Source organism: Sinohyriopsis cumingii, unplaced genomic scaffold (assembly GCF_028554795.1).
Source record: "Sinohyriopsis cumingii isolate HCF-2022 unplaced genomic scaffold, ASM2855479v2 utg003634l, whole genome shotgun sequence".
NCBI lineage: Eukaryota > Metazoa > Mollusca > Bivalvia > Unionida > Unionidae > Sinohyriopsis > Sinohyriopsis cumingii.
Window position 1 is genome coordinate 69346 of NW_028316553.1, and position 19413 is coordinate 88758.

General features: G+C 35.0%; 2 protein-coding genes across 7 annotated transcripts in view; one reads left to right on the forward strand and one right to left on the reverse strand.

Moving 5' to 3' along the window:
- Positions 1-9419, forward strand: part of LOC149769507 (single-pass membrane and coiled-coil domain-containing protein 3-like) — a 67471-nt gene extending 58052 nt beyond the window's left edge. Inside the window, exons 1-2 of one of the 6 annotated variants that reach the window (XM_089949872.1) lie at positions 1625-1764; positions 8296-9419. In XM_089949872.1, coding sequence (XP_089805998.1) covers positions 8306-8977 — 672 coding nt within the window. In that variant the 5' untranslated portion in view covers positions 1625-1764; positions 8296-8305 and the 3' untranslated portion in view covers positions 8978-9419. Of the gene's footprint in view, positions 1-1624; positions 1765-5968; positions 6041-6104; positions 6184-7268; positions 7675-8295 lie in introns of those variants that run through there. The other 5 variants (XM_089949874.1, XM_089949875.1, XM_089949873.1 and 2 more) reach the window with 5 other exon arrangements.
- On the reverse strand, positions 251-1711 carry LOC149769509 (single-pass membrane and coiled-coil domain-containing protein 3-like). Its single transcript, XM_089949876.1, has one exon. It carries the CDS (start codon positions 1709-1711, stop codon positions 1037-1039), a length of 675 nt encoding a protein of 224 aa, XP_089806002.1. The 3' UTR covers positions 251-1036.
- Positions 9420-19413: the final 9994 nt, after the last annotated feature.

Here is a 19413-nt window from a genome sequence, read left to right on the forward strand (position 1 = left end):
TCTTAAGAGATATTATTATAATAAAAACATGTTTGTACTATTCATTGAACACAAAATTTGCTCATTACATGGACTATAATATTATCCTAGAATTGTTCTAAATTATTCGAACTAATTCTGGACAATGCCGTAACCTGTTTGAGTTTTGGTACACCATTATCATTGCTCAGTGAACAAAACTCGAACAAGTAATCCTGATTCAAGGTTGCCTAAACGGCTAAATATGTGTAAAATGAGAGCAACACAATAATTGCAACTGATGACTTTATTTCACTCATCAATAACATTAATTACATAAAAATACAAAATGCCCACTTCTGCCTAATTAAAACATGAAAACACAAAATTATATATGCTCCTGCTGTATTACATTTGTCTAAATAGTTAATAACTATCCGTTCTGATAAATATAGTACAGACACCTTTCGCAACGCCTGTCTTAATCAATACTGCACACAAAGTTAGTAGCTCCTATGTACCTTGTGACTTCATAGTTTAAGATCCTCGAGAGCCTTATTCGGTACCTACCACTGTCAATGCTTTAATATTAGGAAGATTTTATCCCGTATTTTTATGATATCTTTCAATTATGTAAATGTGTGTATGTGAATCCCTGTGCAATATTGTGTAGAGCATATTGTAAAATACATCCGTCTCTTTTCTCTGAAACTAATCTATCAAAATATTATGAGAGTTGCGGTCACTGAGAACAGAGATTGTGAAAATATAGCAAAATATAGATAGAATTGAAAGATTTTTTATTATTTATTAATAGAGAATGATAACTATATATATCATACCATTTGAAACAATCTCTTATTCGAACATCTATTCTTCTATTGTCGTGTTCTATTGTCCTGTGTAACAAAGATTACTAGACTGTAGATATAGTACAGGCAATGCATATTGTTATTGATTATATAATGGTCATTTACATCATCAATTAATTTTGAAGAAGAGAAAAAAATAACGATTTATTCTTTCCATGGCTTGAATAGCATTCAGCCAGAAAAAGTATAAGCAGGTAAATTTGTCTCTACCCTTTGATATGCAACTTAATCATGGCCCTTACCATACTGATGTTATCATAAAATTCATCAGCGGCAGGTTTGAATTCTTCTACGGCATTCGCATATTCTTCTACAGCCTTCTCGAGCTCAGCCTTTTCAACTGCCCCAAGAATTGCCGATACAATCATGTCAATCGCTAAACCAAAAACGGCGAGCCCAATGGTAGCCAGGGTAGAGGTAGCGATAACTCCCAATCTTGCAACAACTTTGGTTAACATCTTTCCGGCCGCGATCGCTCCTACCAAAGCTACGCCTCCGGCAGTCAACGATATCCCTTCGATTCCAATCAGAGCCTTCTTAGCAATATCAATTTTTTCCTGGAATTTTGTGTCAAGATTCATAAGTTGATTGAACAGCTCCGTACCCATAAGTTTTTCCACCTCATATTCCTTCTTTTCTAAGTAATTCTTTATTTCGTTTACTCGCCCTATTATTAGGTTACAGTTGTCCCGTAGGCTTGCCGACACTTGCATGGTTATCTTCTCGAACTTCTGTCCTGGAAGATATTCTTCAACACAGTCAATTAGATGGTTTACAGCTGTAAAGCAACTGTCCAAAAGAGTATTCAACTGACCGCATAATTGTGCCAACCTCGTTTTCATCTCCGAATTCCCAGGGTAGAAAATATCAGCCCAAGACATTTTGTGGAATCTGAAGCAGAAATAAATTAGACAATTACATAGAGGACAGAAAGGTACATATACACCTGAACATTGTTGAATGCCTAATAATCACACAGTTAGTTATATCCTGCACTGTCTAACAGCGAATGTTTAATTGAATGTACTTTGAGAATTATTGCCTGCTTAAGCATCGTTTTCTTTTCTTTTTTTATTTCCAGTGTTAAAGGGGATAATACAAATAATATTAAAAATCGAAATTTCTGAATTTATTAAATATCTAAACATGGATTATATATATATATATATATATATATATATATATATATATATATATATATATATATATATATATATATATCCAATTATATCTACATTTGCATCCATCTATATATTCCTCTGCGTACGTCTCCTTAAATAACTGCCTAGTTATCTATTTACGAATCAATCCGATCTTCTGGTTGTTAGTTGACATCACATTTTCTTTAGTAAAGACGATGTGACATCGTACGCAATTACATATATATTCTTTTTACATATGTAACAGACTGGAAATTATACAATTCACCAAATGGATTATCTTTTGTAAACTAAATGTTTATCTTAATATATTTACTTAGGGCTTCATTTATGTTTGTCTACATAATAAACCAATTTTTATTTAATTTAATTTAACTCTTTGGTTGTAAGTTTTAAATTTTTTTATTATTCTATTGCACGCTAATGTAATGTAACTTTATTTACCGGATTTGATATTGTTCATTTCTGACTTTCTTTTTATTTTTCACGTCAACATGTTTATTGAGACATTGTATCTAATGCTGACCTAATTCGTGACAGTGTAATTCGTGACAGTTGCAGTAAACAGCTTTTGTTACAAACATTTGGGTTTTCACACAAGGGTGAACTCTTGACCTCCATCCGGGAATTTGTTTTGCATTGTAGTTAGGCTAATTACTAATGTTTTGAGAAGTAAATGTCATTCGTGCCTTATCACTTCAGAAGTCAAGTTGTTTTATGTTGTGTCAAGATTAACCGTAACCGAGGAACAATTCATAGATTATGATGAATTCATTTTATGATGAACGTTTTTTTTTAATAAAGTTCGTTGTAAGTTCGCTTGGCTGTATATTTACGTCCGTAAGTATGTCAGTTTAGGAGCAATCTTGGTTAACTGTATATTTTACAATTGTATACAACACGATGCAACATCACGAAATCAGTTGCATTAATTTAGGACAGAATTATGTACTTACCTGCAACTTGGATCAAAACAAGCCTCAGGTCCGAGTTAAAAACTCGAACAGTGTACCTTCTAGGGCGTTTCCGGCTGAACTGACAATGCTCAGATTCACGTTCAGACTTTTATAGCCTTTCATGCAATTAGATACGATAAACCGTTGCAGATATTGTCGTCCCACTCACTAATTTAGGTTTCTAGTCGTGTGTAATTCACTCAGACTTCACTGATAATATATAAATACTCATAGCCCTTCCCAAAATTCCACAAGTGAAATAACGCGTTATGACAGATCGCTCCATGTACAGAATCACGTACATAAAATGACACATCCGGATATTATTGTCTATACTGTCCTCCCACAGGTTATGTACCTTAAGTTCCTATTCAGCGTGTACTTTACACAAGAAGCTACTGTACAGACTTGTAGATACAGACTTCATGATAGCCCAGATTGAGTCTTATATTTATTTATAGTTGATTAATTTTAACTGACTTTTGTTTATGGTGCCTAAGACACAAATTAATTACAAACATAAAACGCATAAAAGGCTGCATCTTCGAAGCAAGCGGGATTTTTAATTTTAGAGCTCTAATTTTTCATTGACATGGAACTTTATTACCTTCATAAACACAATGCTACTACTACTACTACTACTAATAATAATAATAATAATAATAACAATAATATATGAATGCTGGGAGATTTTGTTCTTATCGTAATAAAAGCGCTTAAAAACGACGTTTCTTTTAATACATGCATTAGGAGTAGCATGACAGCATACGTCTCGTCCGTCTCAATCAATAGCTTATAAGTACCTTGTGACTTCACATTTTAAAATCGGCGAAGGCTTTAAATGTACATAAACAGTGTCGGTGCTCTAGTCTTAGGAAACTGTTACGACCGACAAAATTTATATATCACTTTGTAGCTGTGTATTTGACCTCCTTTGAAAAATGTTTTAGAGATCCAGGTATAAAACACGCCTCTCCATGTTTAACTTGTTATTCTTTAAGTTAACATTCAAATAGATAGTCATTCTGCCACTACAGGTCCATCTCACGATTTATGTAAAATACCTACTTTGTTTGATCATTCAATAAAGCACTGATTGGATTTTTGTCACATTCCATTTTTCGTTTTGAATTGCCTTCATTAACCAGTAATGCAAAGTTTTGTTTTGCGGGATGGGGTTTAGGGATTGCGTTTATTTATTTTTTGAATAACTGATACAAAGCTTACATATGGTATATTAGTGTGTGTGTGTGTGTGTGTGTGTGTGTGTGTGTGTGTGTGAGAGAGAGAGAGAGAATGCAGAAACGCGATTAATCCTGGCCTAGCATTCTGTATGACATACGTCTAAAATAATAGTTATACGACATACCTGACCAATAAGCACTAAACTGCATAATCTGGGTCTCTTACGTCCGCTATTATTGTAAGTTTGATTCCGCTCTACAGGACTCACGGTACTAATTCAGTTCCCATAGTAAACATATGCAAACACCATGATATTAAAAATTCAATAACTTAAAATTTTGGAGTGCTGATGATCAAACCTATATTTATCGGTATAGATGAAACCTGCATGTCAGCTTCTGTGCAGAGGAAAGTATATGTGCCGCAGCATTTTCTGGACCTGCATGTGTTTGAAAGATTTGCTTTCAATTCCGCACCAAAGAGTCAGGTGCTAATTTTAAAAATGAGTGTTCCAAACGCAAGACCGTTAAAGGACTGCAATTCCATCAATAAGACAATGTCTCTATTTTTCACTTACAGGTAGGATACGCTCTCAAAAGATTCTTTTTCCTGCAACATAACTTACATTATTAACCAATCCTAGTCAGCCTAATCCATATATACTCTATTTTAGGTTCACCCATTTCCAGGCTGATTCCCATTTTTCCATACCATTAGTACCGTGTGTCCTACTTTATCGCAATTTGCACTGGATTTGGATTGTATCGAACGGGAACATCCCATTTCTCCTCACTGTTTATCCAGGTTATTCAAATAAGATTGCTTTATCTTAGAAATTGTTTTTTCATTTTTTTTTAAAAAAAACTTTATTTCCTTTATTTTATGGATGATTAGTCGGTGTAACTTGGGGTATGGAATGTATAGTTTCGCCTCACTTTCTTTGTTCACCACTTTAACGACTGCTAACTCACTTGGTCATTTTCAAAGGAATATTAGACAAGAAACGGGCATACAACGTTTTTTTTTTTTTTGTACCACTTATATGTGCCATCATTCATATTTTGCACATTCAAAAGCGGGTATAATCTGCTCTGTCTAAATGCATTATACCGAGTTTAATGAATGCAAAAAATTAGCTTTAGTTACTTCGGACTACTTCTTGTATCATGCTGAATCCTATTGATCTGCTGTCTACTATAGAAAGTGCATAATGACTATAACTAAGGCATCTAGCAAGATTTGTCCGCAGTCTCGAGTTCAAGTGTCGATTTTCAGCTGCAAAAACCTAAATGATCGAACTAACGTTAAAATTTAAGCTCTAATACCGCGTTTGACATATGCGTGTTGTGTCATCTAACAATATTAAACACAAACTCAGTAGAACAGAATACGCAATGGCAGCCTTCTACCGTTTCAATTCAAAGAGAGTGAGAGTGAGAGAGCGAGAGAGAGAGAGAGAGAGAGAGAGATGGGAGAGAGAGAATTAATACATAAAATGAACATACACACATGTTGTTTTACGGATGGATATATTTTTGCATACATACATACATACATACATACATACATTCATACGTACATACATATCAATTATTTAAATCAATATGTGAATTTGTCTATGCATCCATATATGTTTCCTTCACAGTTTGATGGGCAATTTTACTTAGATACATTAATATGTGCCTAAAAAAGCCACCGCCCGATGATTGTATGATCTATATAACTATCTATTAGTATCTGTGTGTGTGTGTATATATATATATATATATATATATGCACGCTACCATGAAAAAATGGAAAGCACTAGTGCGTGAAAGATAACTGTAGACATTGGTAACCATTACAGATGACATTCGCAGAAAGGACACGTTTACTTTTCCTATTATCTACTGGAGGTGGGCCAAAGTAGGTAGGTCCCAGTACTTTGTAAATGGACACCTTAATACAAATGTTAGCGTGGGTAGACAGTAGTTATTAAACAGGGGTACAGACAAATTCGCGAAGTGCAAGATAACTGGCTCTTTTACTCAAGACCAGGAAACAACCTTTCAAGTAAGTGACATTTACACACTATTTGAGAAGGGATCAGTCTACAACTACTCTGCTTCAATATGTGTGCAAGCATCCACCTTCAAAGTGGTAATGTGACTCGATCAAAGTCTGCAATGAAAATGTTTAGCTTTTATATCTAATTTTACTTCATTAAAGAAGCAACTATGCTACAATATGATATAATGTTTTACTGTTCTTCAGGATGATATATATATATATATATATATATATATATATATATATATATATATATATATATATATATACATGTGTGTGTGTGTGTGCGTAGGTGGGTGTGTGTGTGTGTGTTTGTGTGTGTATGTGTGTGTATATGCGTGTTATATTAATCTACGCTAAAACTGATATCATTTTTGTGAATGACAAATTATGGTTTGCATCAGTATGTAGTCTCAAATACCGAGTGTACACAGTTTCAATTTTCATTTAAAAAGTACTAATTATTCCACATATTCTTACCAATATTGTCACTGCTTATAAATTACTGTGTTCGACTCATATGTTACCTATGTGTGGTACTAGATATGAATTCTATCAAATAGGAATGCTGTTTTCGGTGATTTTGTTTTCGTCTTGGTTTAATTTATAGATCAATTTGCAGTGTGTGAAGCATACATGGTGGGGACATTGCAGTATTCCATATGTATGTATATATATATATATATATATATATATATATATATATATATATATATATATATATATATATATATGGGGAGGGGTGGGGTGTGGGTGAGATTTGGAATTTTAACATTGTTTAACAATGTTCCTATCATATTGCAACAATGTGTGCAGTGTGTTAGCTTGTTATCACAATTTACCTATGCATCATACATATATATATATATATATATATATATATATATATATATATATATCATCCTGAAGAACAGTAAAACGTTATATCATATTGTAGCATAGTTGCTTCTTTAATGAAGTAAAATTAGATATAAATGCTAAACATTTTCATGGCAGACTTTTATCGAGTCACATTACCACTTTGAAGGTGGATGCTTACACACATATTGAAGCAGAGTAGTTGTAGACTGATCCCTTCTCTAATAGTGTGTAAATGTCGCTTACTTGAAAGGTTGTTTCCTGGTCTTGAGTAAAAGAGCCAGTTATCTTGCACTTCGCGAATTTGTCTGTACCCCTGTTTAATAACTACTGTCTACCCACTCTAACATTTGTATTAAGGTGTCAATTTACAAAGTCTAGCACTTGGGTATCATGCCGCAGACATGAAGCATCATGTTCCACCCAGTCACATTATTCGGACACCAGGCCGGCCATTCCTAACACTAAGCTGTCAATTCTAGTGCCAAGTGAAGCAGTTGCCATTTGTACAAGTCTTTGTTATGACTCGACCGGGTTCAAACCCGCGACCTTTCGCATCTGAGGCGGACGGTCTAACCACTTAAGCCAATGGAGCAGTCCCCATATTGGTATATTAGCCGGATAATATTTGTCCTGGTAACGGACGTAATATTGTACAACTCTAGTAGTAACATTCTTAAAAAGGCAACATTACCTAGTGACTAGTTAAACAGTACGCTTCCACAGTTGCCAACAGACAGTAGCCAGTTTGGCAGAATCATTACATAATTAACAGGAGAAAGCAACCAAATCAGCGTTATCATTACAGAAAAAGCAACAGAATATTGACCAAAGGCAGATAGTGATCTATAGTTTTCTATACTAGTTTAAAAACGTGCATAAGTTGTTCTTTTAAAGAGTCTTTTGAACACATGTTACTTTTGTTCTCTCTTCACAGCGACCAAGCAAGTATATATATATATATATATTTATCTACATCATTATATTATTGAAATACAGATATTTGCTACCACCTAATGAAATGTGATATATCTTACTGAAGAGCCTTTGCCATTTGCATTTATCCAGTTTGTCTTTATATTCTTTCATTTAATTTGTAATCGGCATCCTCTGATTGGTGTTGTGTTGACATGCCTTTGTCTTGACAAAGTTAATTTCCCTTGCTCCAAGATTTTTGATTGGGAAATGATATTAAAGTGACCTGAGTAACGTTTCCTACTTGTGATAAAAATACTAATAGACATTTCTTTATATCAGATCTACTACGATGGGAATAAACTGGTCAGAAATATTTTACCCGGAAAATGAGAAAAAGAGGGAAGAGATTCATCGACTTGCTGGTGAGCTCTTCAGTCTTTTGCAACGATGTTGTGACGCAACTAACCTCCTCATTGAGGCTGTAGAACGACATCTTCCTGGAAGGAATTTCTCAAAAGTATCCATTGACAAAGACAAAACAATCAAAACCAATTGCGACGTCATCAAACAACGGCTTCACGAAATTGAAGAATATCTGGAACAGCATCGGTTAGAAGTAAAATGTCGTATGAGTCCTGAACTTTTCGAGAAATTACATTCAATCGACCTTAGTTTCTTAGACAAACTTGACGTAGTTAAAAAGGTGACGACAGGTTCCATGAGCGTTGGATATTCAGCTTGTGCTCTATTTCTCATGGGGGCCATCAGAACGGGGCTGGTCTTGACGTCATTGGCTGCTTCAGTTGGAACATTGGGCGCATGCGCCATTGCAACAGTCGTCGTAACCGTCATATTTCTTGGTATTGATATGATCATTGGAGCCATCACTGGAGCGATTGAGAGGGATCAGCTAGATGCAGCACTGAGCGAATATAAGCAAGCTGTTGACACATTCAAGCCAGCAGCAGACAAGTTCTACGACAACATTAGTGAAGTCAGAGTGATTCTTGAATCCCTATGAGAAAATAACTAGCGTATATTTGCTTGTCATTTTGTGACCCTCAGCAACATATTTTTACATAAATGCATGTCACATGGAAAAAAATACCAATAAAATCATTGCTTTATTTGCAATGATTTTATTGCAAAAAACTACATGTAATCTGACGTTACGAAAACAGTAATACATTTTATTGCTTTAAAAATTTTACTAATTTCCAAACAAACTTATAATACGTTTCAAAATGTTTTTAATTTTTTTTTAATTATGGATTGAATAATATATTTTGCAACACTTACTACATACGATAATGAAAAGCTTAACTACACAGATTACATTCCCCACGATATCAGTGGGTATTTCATAGGGTATGTACGATATAGGAATCTATTTGTAAGGTTCATCTATGGCAAGAACTATTGATGTTCCGGTGTCAACAACCAATAAATAACCGAATACCATATTTGTTGTTTCTTTTTCCTCAAATTTAAATAATATATATTTCTGCTGTGAACTTTAGATGTTCTAACTGAAGATGAAAATATTGGACGGGTTTAGTATGTATTTGGAATACTTATTTTATTGGACTGTGTCATTCCCTTCTAGTATAATCGAAATTTGTTGTACTGTTTTATATCCTAATTTTAGCATTTTCGATGAGCGCAAAAAAATGCTGATTTTCAATAACTCAGATTTATTCAAAATACTACCCTCCTTTTAAGTCATAAGGTTTTGTTTTTCCATGTATTATGCCTTTAAAAACAAACTTTTGTATAGACTCTTGTCTGCTACAACCCGATGACCTGCAATGATCAACATCTTATCACATATAATCAAATCTTATGGGTTGCAATTTCGTATCCTGTTTGAGTGGGTTTGGTGAATATAAGTATGGAAACTCGAGTGTAGCACAATTAGTTAAACGGATGCTGGCTATTAACATAAGAAAACAGCATGTCGCCTCTTGGAGCACAAAACGTGCACTCACACACACACACACACACACACACTGCTGTCTTATCTATGACTTTCTCTTTAGCCCATACAAGTTTTGTTACCAATTTTATATAGTGTCATTAACTGTATATCACGACAGTCAAGAGCGATGTCAGAATGTTGCACAAGAAGAGATAGACAGAGAGACAGAAAGATAGGCAGACAGATAGGCAAACATACAGACATATAGACAGACAGATATATTGGAAGACCAGTTGAGATTAAGGACCTTCTATCCTTAAAACCCGACTCCATTCACGCCATTCTGGTACCCAGAGTAGCTCAATGATGCTGTTGTATGCACGTTTCCATTTCCCCTATTAATGGTCATAGCATTCTTATTCCCAGGTCGCATATACCTCCGAAGATATCCACTAGGCGTGTAGTAAGTTGCTTGTCGTAAAAAGATTAAAAGGACAAAAACTAGATATATCCCTTATTTTGGTGGTAAAATAAAGACTGTACGATAAATGAAATAAATATCTCGGCTCCAACGAAAAGTTCAAACTCCACTCCATGCGTTAATTAAGCAGTCAATTCCCTATGTTCACTAGAGCTGAAAGTAGCAAACTGTATTCACTCTATCTTTATGAATTAGTGTAGATCCGGCATTAGTTTCTCAAAACATTGTATTTGCGAATGTAAATTATGAATAGTGCCATGCTTTCAAGAGTTCTGAATCTATTGCGCGTGCTTATTCGCGTCCAGAATAAATATATGTGTCCTTGAGTTATTCAACCAAACTATTAAAATCAGCGTCAAAACCCCAGGAGGTTGTGCCAATGATTTACATATCATGCATGTGATAGAAACATATATAAACATCGGATGGAAAGACAATAAACCAATGTGTCTACACTGTTGCAGGAACAATGAGAAAGATATGGCAATAGGCAATAACTGCAACTGATGTATTCATAATTGTACAATTTACTATAAGCCACATGTGATCCTTTTAACAAACTTATAGACCCTTTCATACAATTTACTTTATTCTAATTCGTTATCATTTTCATTGACTTTCCTTTATCATTTCTTATTTTTTTTCCAACAATATACGCATCCTCCATTGACTTTCTTTCATTTTGCTATAACAATTGTGTTTGAATGCTTGACATTGTATTGCTTGAGTTCGATCTGTTTGCGATTTTTTTTTTGTGCATCCTCATTTCCTCCGTAACTGACCTTTTCATTTTATTGTGTCCATTGAACCACAACTAATTTATTAGTTACTTCATGATAACCAAACACATTTAAATGTGCATGCCGTCTGAGCTGCGGGATGTACTATTGTTTAGAAAAGGTATTAGACAGATCAGTTTCGTTAAAAAGAAACTTATCCCATTTTAACCGATCAGGCTCTCATCGGCTACAACCGCATTTCAACCAACCAAATTAGATAAAAAGGGCTCTTGAACACTTCCCTACTTACTTTAATATGGGAAATCATTACCTCATGAATATGACCTATAAGATCTGCAAGTACATTATACTCCATGTATTGGTGTTATTCTAAGTCAGCTAAACAAATACAATTGTTCTTTGGTGCTGGCTATATAAAAGTGACTAGAGGCAAATCCAGGACTATGTGTAGGAAGGGGTTAGGATATTCCTTATTAGCATCCAGTTGGATATTCATTCTTTATTAATAGTTCAATAAGTAATTGGATATAACTTACTTATCGAAGATTAAAAGCCCTTCTGGGCATGCATCAGTGTTATAACAAGCCAGTTAGAGAAATAAGAGTCTTCTTTGGTGCCAGCTATATAAAGCTGACTAGAGAAAATTCCTGGATTGTGTGTAGGAAGAGGTTATGATATTGGTGGATATATATAATTCGTAACTTGAGACAGGAATAATTAGTTGTGTTATGTCTTTGGGTCGTGTCCTACTTTGCATGGCGCGAACTATTTATATTCTGATTTGTATAGTTTACTTATGACTCAAGTGAACGTGAAACCAAAAAAACATACAAGTGTGAAATTAGAGATTTCTTTTTGTGGTCATAATGTGATCAGAGAAGAATTACTTCAAGTATTTCATGTATCTACGGGTTTAGGAAGCCTCCAGTTGACATTATTGTCTTGAAGTCCTTGGAACTGGGTAAACAAGCATACGGGTAGGTGTATGAAACACACTCAGTGTGAATCAAATCTAGCAAATGTTAGTACGAATGAAAGCAGTACTTAAAAGATGTTGATTGCAACGTCTGACGGATAGATTCTATTCAGGAATCTGTTCCACCAGAAGCCAAAGTCATCAAAACAATTCGTTTTACCGATTTCAAGAAATTGAGGATACATAAAGGGAGGGGGCGAGAGTTCAACACCTATCGCACTAAGATTATATCTTACTTATACTGGTGGCCCAATACTTCTCCTTTTTTAACCAGTTTTGACATGGCTCTTTCTCTGACATTTTATCTCTAGGGGATAGTGTCGAGCCACGAAGGAAGTTCTGACGAATCTCATCGAGAGCAATCAGAGAGAAAAGGGCAACCTACGAGCACCGGGTATGAAAAAGACGCACAATTTGCACTGATTGAAAATATTGTAATTATTGAGCCCTTAACCAGAAGATGGTGATTGCAAGGCCTCTTGGACAAAATCTAGTTAGGGATGTCTTTCAACTGTAGGAAAAGTTTAAAGAAGATTAGTAGACCCGATTATTTGGAATCCGGAGATTAATATATGATATTTGTAACAAAGTCCATTTGCAGATTACATCTTAAGTCCACATCTGGTTCCACCACTAAAATGATTTTGACATTGGTTAGTGTACGATATCTTCTAAACAGTGATGTATTTGACTCCCAAAAGCATTTCTGACGGTGTTTGTCTAACGCAAGCGGAAAACAGATTGAAGCCACTTTGCGATGTCTGAACCCTAACTCAGAGACTTTTGACTTCAACCCCTGTTTGAAAGTCCGTAATGAGTGACTGATCCCAACAGTAGGAAACCTGATAAGAAAATTCGTCGAGACGATTTTCACGAATTCGGGGTTAGATGAATGAGGTCGGGCACAACAGATGCGATCAAAAGATTATACCTTACGTATACAGATGGGCCTCTCTGCTTTTTTAAAGAGTCCTGATAATGGACCTTCTCTGATATTTTATATATGTGTGATAGAGTCCAACCACGAAGGAAGTCCTGATGAATATCGTCGATAAGTAGCAACGATGGGTACAGGGTATAAACAACACTAAAATATTGATAGATTCTATCAAGTTTGTGCTGTAAATGAACCTCTACTGAAGGGATTTCGATTACAATGTCTCTTGGATATTATCTAAATAACAGTAGGAAAAAGCGGAAGCTAACACTTCCAGCCAATGTCGAGAAATTCTCGGCTAGATAAAGTTAGGAGAGCACAACACACGACGTAAGACTTTATATTACGTTTACATTTGGGCTAATAAGTCCCCTTTTTATAGTTTTTTAATAGACCCATCTTTGATATTGTAATAAAGTTTCGAGTATCCGCCATTTGCACATATCTCTCTATTATAAAGATTTCATAGATTTTAGTGATCACTTGTTTCATTTTGGGAAGTCGGTGTCTTCAGACAGACTATTTAAATAATTGCTAGGAACAAACGTAACAGATTGCAGTGTTGTTGAGATTCAAGGATGCCATGGTTTAATTTTATTATGAGTTCAGGTCAGAGTCCCATCCGCGTACCTGAGCTGAGTAGTCCCTATTAAAAACAAACTGTATGGAACGATTATTTGAGTCCATGTGCAGTATTCGTGATTGGTTACTGGTAAATTGTACAACATAGTAATTAAGAAGGGACGGTTCCGTTGTCTAGAGACGGTTTGTGTTATTCCCATGATGATATATATGGTTCAAGGTTACAGGCGAAATGAGGTATAAAAGCATAATTTGACTGGCCTGAGGTAGCACAGGTAAAATAGTTCCCTGTATTTGGTGTTTGAGTTGTATATTTTCAAGGCTTGAAATACTACCGCTACGTTAAGGAAATGATACAAGGAGAAACCATGTCCTTGTGAAATGTTGGTGTAAACAGCGAAACAATGGGCGCCTTAGGGGGTACCGGCTATGAAAACACGCAAATATTAATAAACTGTATCAATAGTTTGTACTCATGGAGCCCTTACTTAGAGGACATTTATTGTAATGCATATTATACAGTATCGCAATAAGGCCCCTTTCTAACAACAGAACAACTTCAAGCAAATTCGTTGAGCCGATTTCGAGAAACTCGCTACTAAATAAAGTCGAGCAGAACACGTGCCGTAAGATCATATCGTACGTTTACATTTGGGCCATTACGTCCACTCTTTATACATGAACCCTTGATATATATTTTATGAGATAGAGTCCACCTACAAAGGAAGTCCTGACTAATTTTGTGGAGAGGAAACAGGGAAATAAGGGGCGCTTAAGATGTTACCGGCTATGAAAAATACGCAAATGTTAATAAACTGTATTAATAGTTTGTACTAATGTAACCCTTACTAGGATGAACTTGATTTCCACGCCTCTTATACAGTATCGAAAAATGGACCCTTTTTAACAGCAGAAAAAGTTTATAGCAAATACGAGACACTCGCGACTAAATAAAGGACGTCGAGCAGAACACGTGCGGTAAGATTAGATCGTACGCTTATATTTGGGCCATTACGACCACTTTATATACATGAACCCTTGATTGATATTTTATCTCTAGGAGATAGATACGAAGGAAGTCCTGACGAATTTCGTGGAAACGAAACAACGAAACAAGTGATGAGCCTTAGTTGGTACCGGCTATGAGAAACACACAAATGTGAATAAGATGTATCAAAATGTGGTACACATGGAACCATTACTTAAACGACTTTGATTTCAATGTCCTAAGAATATATTGTACGTATACATTTGGGCCATTACGTCTACTCTTTATACATTAACACTTGATTGATATTTTATCTCTAATAGATATAGTGTAACTACGAATGAAGTCCTGACGAATTTCTTGGAGACGAAACAGCGAAATAAGGGGCGCCTTAGGGGGTACCGTCTACGAAAAACACGCATATCTTAATAAACTGTATCAATAGCTTGTACTGATGGAACCCTTACTTATATCTTGATTTCAACGCCTCTTATATAGTATTGAAAAAGCCCCTTTCTAACAGCAGAAAAAGGTTAAAGAAAATTCTTGGAGCCGATCTCGAGAAACTAAATAAGGGAAGTCGAGCAGAACACAATTCGGAACATTATGTCGTACGTTTACATTTGGGTCATTAGTCAACTCTTTATACATGAACCCTTCAATGATATTTTATCTCTAGGAGATAAAATCCACCTACGAAGGATGCCCTGACGAATTTCGTTGAGACAAAACAACGTAATAACGGGCTCCTTAGGGGTGACGGCTATGAAAAACACGCAAATGTTAAAAAACTGTATCAATAGTTTGTACTCGTATGACCCTTACTTAGAGGACTTTGATTTCAACGTCTCTTGAAAAGTATCGACATAGGGCCCCTTTCTAACAGCAGAAAAAGTTTGAAGAAAATTCGTCCAAGCGATTTCGAGAAACTTGCGACTAAGTAAAGGAAGTCGATCAGGACACATGTCGCAAGATTATATCGTATATTTACATTTGGACCATTACGTCCACTCTTTATACATGAACCCTTGGTTGATATATTATCTTTAGGAGATAGAATGCACCTACGAAAGAAGTCCTGACGAATTTCGTGGAGACGAAACAACGAAATAAGGTGCGCCTTATGGGATACTGGATATGAAAAACACGCAAATCGTAGTAAACTGTAAATAGTTTTTTCTCACGGAACCCTTACTTAGATGTTCTACCGAAATAAAGCCCCTTTCCAATTTAAAGAAGATTCGTCGAATCATTTCTAGAAACTCGCGACTAAATAAAGGAAGTCGAACAGAAGACGTGCCGTAAGATTATATCGTACACTTATATTTGGGCCGTTACTTCCAATCTTTATACATGAACCCTTCATTGATAATTGATCTCTATGAGGCAGAGTCCACCGACGAAGGATATCCTGACGAATTTCGTAGAGACGAAACGGTGAAATCAGGGGCGCCTTAGGTGGTACCGGCTATGTAAAACACGCAAATGTTAATAAATTGAATCAATAATTTGTACTCATTTAACCATTACTTAACCATTCAACGCCTCTTATAAAGTATCGAAATAAAGTCCATTTCTAAGAACAGAAAACGATTAAAGAAATTTCATGGAGCCGATTTCGAGGAACTCGCGACTAAATAAAGGAAGTCGAGCAGAACCCATGCCGTAAAGTTATATCGTACGTTTACGTTTTGGGCCATTACGTACACTCTTTATACATGAACCCTTGAGTGGATCTGGGGCCCTTACCTCTCTACCAAGACCTTCAGTTGCACTTTTCATTCTAAATGAGTATTTTCACGTATAAAATGGTACATATCTGATAGATATGCGATAGCCCTTGCCATGAGTATGCCTCTCTATGATATTTGGTATAAAACCAAGAGATCACTGGTCATAGTCTGAACAATTCCATTGACGAACAATTGCCAAAAATTTTCCTAATAACGGTCTAAAATGATAATAAAGGTATTTTGAATACTAAGTTGCTCACGTTTGCTGTGGACATTGCGAATATCACGTTCATTCGTTTGCTTGTTTAAAAGCTTCAAGTGTCTCAGTAAAGTCGGTCACATTGTTCACTGTATCATCTATACATTCAAAATGACGAACCAGAAGGTTTAGTTCATCCACAAACAACTCTAACAGACTGAAACCTAAAGTCTACTACATGAGTGTAAATGGTTTGTTTACAAAGTTGTTCCTAATATACTATACTGTTTAAGGCACACGTGTCGTGCATGTACTTGCAATATCAAGGTTTTCAGTTTCTTAGAATTCTGCACGATTCTGGCAATGTAAAAGTTAACGAAGACAAAAGGGAGTATATAATAAAATCTCATTTAGCATATCAAAAGGCTTGTAAAACTTGAAACAAGAAAATCAATACGAAACAGCATACCATACATACATACATGCATACATACATACATACATACATACATACATACAGACATACATACATGCATACATACATATATACTTACATACATATATACATACATACATACATATACACTACACAGCATACATACATACATACATACATACATACATACATACATGCATGCATACATATTACATCGCATTTCATGCATAAATACACACATACATCCTACAAAGCATAACATGGATTCATACATGCATACATACATACATACATACATACATACATGCATGCATGCATATATACATACATACATACATACATACATACATACAACAAAGCATGGCATATACACATACATTCATACTACACAGCTTGTCATACATACATACATACATACATACATACATACATACATACATACATATATACATATAGTGTCCGCAGAAACGGCTCATTCTTTTCAAATGGAAATCATCTTATTTTCCACGATGTCTGTCCAGAAAGAATTTAATTCCCTAGTTAGTAAGAAGGTCTAAATGAAGAAAATTTGTCAATTTCGATATGTTAATATTTGTGATATGTATTTCCTTTTTAAAACTACAGTAACATTCTTCTCAGTCATGTTAGATTTGTGATTGGATAAATGCTAAAATGTATTAATATGTTCATTTGCAATTAAAAGGAAGACGAAATCAAGTGAAACATTTGCTGTGGACATTGCGAATATCACGTTCATTCGTTTGCTTGTTTGAAAGCTTCAAGTGTCTCAGTAAACTCGGTCACATTTTTCACTGTATCACCTATACATTCAAAATGACGAACCAGAAGGTTTAGTTCATCCACAAACAACTCTAACAGACTGAAACCTAAAGTCTCCTACATGAGTGTAAATGGTTTGTTTACAAAGTTGTTCCTAATATACAATACTAAAAAATCCACCTTGACATCCAGAAGGCAGGTTACGTATTGACTCATCACAACTTGCAATGTTAAGTTATGGCGGATGGGACGCCACTCGTAATGACTTCAGGTCGAACATAGTAGACCCCCACACGGATGGCCTTTGTTTTAAACCATGCATACGAACTTCGTAACATGGACGCTAAATTTAAATAGTGACAGTTAACTGAAGACTACGGATGCTTCTTAACGCCTCATGAAAAGAAATATTATCGCGTTATAACGCAATACATTCTCATGAAAACGCAAATTTTATTTTTGTTTTCACCTGTCGCTAACGGGCTTCCGTAGAAGACAATGTTCCCGGTACGAAATTACCATTCAGCCTTAGAGAAATTCACTCAGTTATGTAACATAAAGGGTAATTAAAGTGACACTTACCTACTAGTGGAAATGGAAGCAAATGTATCTTCTTTATTTCAGTGATTTAGGCTACCGTCCTAAAATACTTGCAGAAAAGTTCACTACACTGGAGTCCAATGCTATACACTGGAGTCCAATGCTATACACTGGAGTCCAATGCACTTCTCATACTATACCTCTTATGTTCAGTTTTTGACTAGCTAAGAAATGGTAAACTCTGGGATCTGAGATGAATTACAGTTATTGAATATTATTAAGAAGGAATGGCACACCGACGTTAATCTTATCATTGATTTTCTCTAATATTTTGTAAAATTGTTTTCAAAAATGATTAGTGTTTGTCATGAACAAATAGTTCATTATTGCCAGAACTGAAGTTACACATTTTGTTGACTGATTGGACTTCTCATGCCAGCTTTGACGTATACAATCTTTTTTATGTCTGAAAAAGTGAATGCGTGACAAGAATTTAATCGAACTTATTGATTTTTTAGAAAGAAAAAATAATGTACCAAAAATCCTAAACATTGTATCTATTTATATTAAACTATGTGCCTTATGATTTTCCTGAAGACTTATTTCTTCAAATTTATTATTATTAAGACTGCCATTAAAAATATAATTTATTTAGTTTTCAATTCCATCAGTCCATTTTACAATAATTGAATATAATGCGCAATTAGACGGATGAACAAACAGAGGTAGGTGCATTTATAATCAATGTAGGAAAAGATAGATTAAATAGAAGAATTGCGAAATATATGAAATTGCACACGAATGAGAATACAAATGAAGTTGCAAATGAACCATACTATGCCATTTCACAAAGTGGATATTAATATTTTACTGAAACCAGAAAATGTAAATTAAATATGTAAATTACAACAATGAAATAAGGTTACTGTTTAATGGGGTCTTTGATTAACTATTTTTACCAGACCGAACAAGAAAGCAATTACCTTCATGACCGATAAATCATTCATCGTTAAAAGATTTAAGGTATATTAAACAAGTCCATAGGTGCGTGAACTAATAAATCTGGTTTATTTTTATCTTTGAGTTTAATGTTGTACTCATTGATCTGAGCATATCAACGTAGGTCACAGAGAGTACGTTACAATTT